This window comes from Clupea harengus, chromosome 6 (genome assembly GCF_900700415.2).
Source record: "Clupea harengus chromosome 6, Ch_v2.0.2, whole genome shotgun sequence".
Lineage (NCBI taxonomy): Eukaryota > Metazoa > Chordata > Actinopteri > Clupeiformes > Clupeidae > Clupea > Clupea harengus.
In genome coordinates this window covers 5,054,064-5,060,068 of record NC_045157.1, presented here as the reverse complement: position 1 = coordinate 5,060,068, position 6,005 = coordinate 5,054,064, and the positions used below count along the sequence as shown (strand labels likewise).

Below are 6,005 nucleotides of genomic sequence, written 5' to 3'. Positions count from 1 at the left end.
GAGATTTGATTACTACACAGCTTGACTCACGGTTCTGAGTCATTAGTCTCATTTGCCAAGCCCGCTGCAAGGCCTCCCGTCAATAACCCCATGTGCAATAAAGAAAAAGTGCTTCTTCGCCAGGCAGAGCACAATGAGGTTAATGCTTTTCTGATGTCTCTGTGATGTTCTCTAAACGCTCGGATGCAAAAACATTGCTGTCACCGTGGCTTCTGAACCGCAGTTTATCAGCATAAAAAATTGCCGTCCATTTTAATGTTACACTTTGCAGAATACTTTTTCAGCCCTGGTTAACATTGATTTATCGATGATGTGCTCTTCTAAAACAGTGGATATGACTACCACTAATTCTGCATCTGCATCTGTCTCGACTACATAACTTTTAATTTTGTAATTCATTTTTTTTATTTTAATAACATAATTTTTGCTAGGTCTTTTCAAACAAAAGTTTATCTTAGTAAATAAGTCAAATCATACCACAAACCATACTTAAAGTGAAGACTTAACTTACAGATTTTAAATCAGTAAAGCTTAAATACGGACCCTTTACAGTGTAATCGTGTTTGTCACGTATGTGTTTTTCAGTCCCCATGTTACTTGCTATATGTGGTCTACTGAGAACCCAAGTAGGACACCAAGGCTCCTGATAGCACCCCACAGCCCTGTGTCCTCCATCAGCTGCAGACTCTCACTCCATCACGTCTCAAACACAGAATTAGTCTCAAATCTGTTTCTTTGCTCTACTAATGAACATACTCAATGCCAGAGTGAAGGATGAGACTGATTGCGGGAGAGAGAGAGTGTGAGAGAGAGAGAGAGAGAGAGAGAAAGAGAAAGAGAGAGATTGAAGGGGTAATTATCTTTGCTGTCCCCTCCCGCCATAGGGTAAAAAAAACTGTTTTAGGAACTACCACTGTAATTGATGTCTCTCATGTTTGTATTCACACTAACATAAACGGTGTGTCCACACATACATACACACACACACACACACACGCACACACACACACACACACAGGTACATAGGGAGAGGGTGACAGGTGCTCTCTCCTGAAATAATCTGCCTACTGTACATTGTAAAAGTGTAAATTCAGACTTCAGGTGTGTGTGTTTGTATGAGGTATGTGTGTTTGTATGAGGTATGTGTATATGTATAAGGTGTATGTGTTTGTATGAGGTATGTGTGTATGTATGAGGTGTGTGCGTATGTATGAGGTGTGTGTGTTTGTATGAGGTATGTGTGTATGTATGAGGTGTGTGTGTATGTATGAGGTATGTGTGTATGTATGAGGTGTGTGTGTTTGTATGAGGTGTGTGTGTTTGTATGAGGTGTGTGTGTTTGTATGAGGTATGTGTGTACAGAGGAGCTATAGCATAACCCTTTCCACTTGATCCCCTAGGGTCAATGTAAACTATTTAAAAGTATTAAACAATTATCATTAATGTCAAACAATTATTTATATTTAAATGGACACATATTTGTGATCTGGTTTTCCCCACTGGCTGGCCGTAGTGAAATTATTAAGAGCGACTTTCTTGGCCAAATCTCTTCTGTATTACCTCTGAATATGAATTTGACAGATGGCATATTTTATAGGATTAAGAAAGCAGGTCTCAGTGGTGCATCCCCATGGTTGCCGTGGCATCAAACACCTTGGAGAGATGGCTTTGGATTGGCCAAATCACCTTGGAGAGGGGCTTTGGATTGGCCAAATCAAACGGGCAAGCAGCACGGGAGGTGAGTGAACACACCGCGCCTCCCATGGAGGTGGGCTGCACCCCCCCCCCCACACACACACACACACACACACACCTCCTCTTGGCCAGCCAGCAATCCCACTCACTCCAAAGGGCTTTGTTCCCATCCCAGGTGCTGAGAAATCTGTCAGGCAGCATGTGACTTGCCCCATTTAGTGTACAGTGGGGCTGTACCTGAATGAGAGAAAGAGAGAGAGTGAGAGAGAGAGAGAGAGAGAACGAGAGAGAGAGAGAGTGAGAGAGAGAGAGAGAGAGAAAGAGAGAGAGAGAGAGAGGATGAATGTGAGAGGGATGGATGTACATAAGGAGTGGGGAGACTGTAAAACTGTGTGTGTGTGTATGTGTGCGTGTGTTTGTGTGTGTGTGTCTGTGTGCACGCACCTGAGTGTCCATGTGCGTATGCTTAGATTTCTGAACAATGGCTGACCCAAATGAAACAGATGCACTGAACGCTTTTGTTTAAAATCACTCACAATCACTATTGTTTGAACATAAGCCACATTAAATATGCAGGGCCAAATTTGGGTCCAAATGCACATGTGCAGATTTGTGGGTATGTCTGTCTTCTAAGGTATAAACAAAGTTTTCCCAAGAACAGGGGAGTGAATCGTAATCAGTTCTCCTACCTTAATGTGTGGCCAGTGCCTTTATAACACGTTTGATTCACTCCAAAGACATTCAGTTGTATAATCTGTTCTCTCTCTCTCCCTCCCTCCCTCTCTCTCTCTCTCTCTCTCTCTCAAACATCTAACACTTCTGGCGTAGTAGCCTATACAGACAACGTCTTCAAACCCACACGCTGGTTATTCCCCCCGTTGTTGCACTACTAGTGTGAGAACTGGATCTGTTGCGCGAAGGACTCACAACCTAGTGTAGGCATGAAACCTCGCGCGCAGCACTAGCACAAGTTCAACTCGGCTACTCTGTTCGTCTGTTTTTTTTTTATCTCTCAAGAAAACGGTGAGTTTGAAGGATGTCTGTTAACGGGTCTTTACAGCAAGAGCGTTTCTGGTGTGGATTTACTCAACAAGCTACCTAAGAGGTGTGTGATCAGATGCGCAACTGACAAGGGTTTCTATGCCGATGGAAACGGAGCGCAGAGATGGTTATGCCGGTGGTTCCTTCAGCGCCGTTCGACCGCACTTGCTCACGGCTGTAATCTCTTCTCGGGACAAGACATTTGGCGAGGGGAAATGTGAAGAGGCTTAAAGTATGGCATGCAAAGATGGTCTCTGTCAAGAAGGAGATGGTGACTGCGATGTATCCAAGTTGCGTTTCTACTCTCTTGTACTTACTCTTCGTGACTGCTTGGTGAGTTTCGAGGATCACCCAAAGATATTTTCACTACCTTGCATTTTAGGACCCTTCACTCTATCACAAGTTCGTATGGATAAGCTACATCCCATTTCCCTAAGGCACCGAAAAGAGGATAATATTGGATCCTCAATATTACTTAATTCAAACATTGTATAAATTCATATCACCAACAATAGCCTAAATTCGGCAAGTGCGTTCTGATAATAAATGGCATTAGTGTGGCTGTTTTCTTTTTGCAGTATAAGGAGAATCTCTGGCCAGCCCAAAAAGGATGATAAAATATACCCTGAGAATTTTACAAGAATTTTAGATAGTCTTCTGGATGGCTACGACAACAGACTTCGACCTGGATTCGGGGGTATGTACTTTGGTGACAGCACTCATCTAAGTGATACAAGGTGCTAAAGTAAGTGAAGAGTTTCACTCTGGTATCACATAGGCTGGGTTGCTTTCTATTGTTTGTTCTTAGTGAGGACATAGCCATAACATGTTGCTCTCTAGCATTTTGAGTCAATGCGCATCCTAAAAATTCAGACTCTTTACTGAAAGGCGATTCTGTTTTTTTTTTCAAGAATTAATCCCCAAGTAACAGTTGCTTCCTCTCATACCAGCTTTGATTTGATACTCAGAAGAATCTCTTACACCAATACCTTTTAATGTTTAAGCGAATTTTGTTATGTAATATCTGATAAAAAAAAAAGCCGCTTAATGCACAATGTAAGTAGGAAGAGTGCAGATGTTCTTTTTGGTGTGTGTGTGTGTGTGGGCAGTCACAACCTCCGCCCACACTCGCAGTTACCGTCCTAAAATATGTGCAAAGATAAATAAATATCTCAACTTATCTCTCCTCTAGAAATGTGAAAAATGATTTATAGATGGTATAAGATGTAGCCTACGATTTCACAGTACGACACCATCAAAAGACTGCACTCCGGGCGCCTTCAGTTTCCGAACTGAACCTTCGATGTGTGCATAGATGATCGGCTTACATCCCCGGAGGGTTTATATACTAAACCCCGTTAACTATTTTCACTCCATTATATAAACGCCTGGGAGGCAGAGCAAGCTATTAGATGACCACGTCGCATGCAGGAGCAGCGTTTAAGCATTTGGGATTACAAGTCATTTTAGCCTGTTACTCAGCAAATATATCATAGTAAGCTATCATTAGATTTCTACCGAGGTCTGGCATGATAATGGTTTTATAATCACACCACAGAAAAAACAGACCACCAAAAAGTGAGTTGGATGGTATGCCAATTACACTAAATGGGGGATGTTATCAGGCATTTGGATTTTAATTGACTTCCTTTAACGGGGTCAAATTGTATACCAGAAACTCAGAGGTATGCTCCCATAGAAGCCTAGTGTACCCAGAGTTTATGAGCTCATTTGCAGATTGAAAAATTAAAGAAATGTAGAATGGGTAAAATGTAAAAGCCTGTATGTTCATTAATTAGATGTCTAATAAGTGCCATCCATTCTTCCTGAGGCACCACCAGATCTATTATACTCATTTCATTTCATATAGCATGTTAAAAACTCCCTGATGCAGGAGTTCGAAGTGGCACATGTAGTGGCTTTGGAGAGACCTGCTTTTGCTGAATCAAGTTACACAAAGCAGAGAAAAGGAGAGGCCTGAAGTTCTGCTGGTTTAGACATGCCAGTAAGTAAGACGTTCTTCTTGAAAATGCTATGTGTAGGAGTGCAATAGTAACGACCAAATGCTATTGGCAGGTCCGGTGACGGAGGTGAAGACTGATATCTACGTCACCAGCTTCGGACCAGTTTCTGATGTTGAAATGGTAAGTCATCCTGCAGAACATGGAGCTTTACTGCAGAGCTGTAATCAACATCAATGTGATGAACATATAAAAAAGTTTACTGGACAGGAAGGGGTAGCCATACACGTGCATCTAGTTTGTAGTCTGTCAGTCCTCTGTTTTGACTTTTTTTAGGTAGTCTGACATGCCTTGATGTTTTTGTATATTTCCTCTAACTAAAAACATTGATGCCCTACTGGAATATATGTAGACGATTAAAGGTTCCTGGGGGTGTTATTTTTATGACTAGGACAAAAACTTGCAGGGCTTTAAAGGCATAGTGACAAAAACGAAATATCCCTCCACAGGGTTAAAGGCCCTTCAGATATGTGTGTTTTGAAAAGGGTTCACCTGGCACCTATTGGTGCATGCTTGTGAGTGGTCTGAGGCTTTCGGCTGCTTGTTGGTAGCGCATGATGTAATCATGGTGAGACAGATGCTGCTAAGGAGGTTAGTGAGCAAGCCGGCCAAAAACACTCCGGGGCCAGGGCTTAGTAGCGTTGGTCACTGCAGGAAGATTTACTAAATCAGCACTACAGTCCGTGGTCTCATGTCCTAAATCAGCACTACAGTCCGTGGTCTCATGTCCTAAGTTTGGAGGATTTGTTCAGCATTACAGATCAAAATCTGATGAAAGACTAAATGTGGTGGGAAATGTCCAATGTTTTTTTTGTTTGTTTGTTTGTTTGTTTTCGGTATCGATAGGAGTACACGATGGATGTGTTTTTTCGTCAAACGTGGGTGGACAGGAGACTGAAGTATGAGGGCCCTATTGAGATCTTGAGGCTCAACAATCTCATGGTGACTAAAGTGTGGACCCCGGACACATTCTTCAGAAATGGGAAGAGGTCTGTGGCTCACAACATGACAGCTCCAAACAAGCTGTTCCGGATCATGAAGAACGGCACCATCCTGTACACAATGAGGTAGGAGTTTTGGGGAGTTTCCTTTGAGGTCAGGTGCAAACACATCATGCTGTACTGGGTGCTGTACTGGTGAAACATGTACAAACAAATGAGTGCTTTGATTTTTTTGTATTATATTTGTAATGGTATATTATTATATATGTGTGCATGTGTGTGTGTGTGTGTGTGTGTGTGTGTGTGT

The 6,005-nt window shown here is 42.2% G+C and overlaps 1 protein-coding gene across 2 annotated transcripts in view; it reads left to right on the top strand.

The window, feature by feature from the left end:
- Window positions 1-2,491: 2,491 nt before the first annotated feature.
- Window positions 2,492-6,005, top strand: part of gabra4 (gamma-aminobutyric acid type A receptor subunit alpha4) — a 17,980-nt gene continuing 14,466 nt past the window's right edge. Inside the window, exons 1-4 of one of the 2 annotated variants that reach the window (XM_012820565.3) lie at window positions 2,492-3,069; window positions 3,315-3,433; window positions 4,813-4,880; window positions 5,604-5,824. In XM_012820565.3, coding sequence (XP_012676019.2) covers window positions 2,984-3,069; window positions 3,315-3,433; window positions 4,813-4,880; window positions 5,604-5,824 — 494 coding nt within the window. In that variant the 5' untranslated portion in view covers window positions 2,492-2,983. Of the gene's footprint in view, window positions 3,070-3,314; window positions 3,482-4,812; window positions 4,881-5,603; window positions 5,825-6,005 lie in introns of those variants that run through there. The other variant, XM_031568822.1, reaches the window with a different exon arrangement.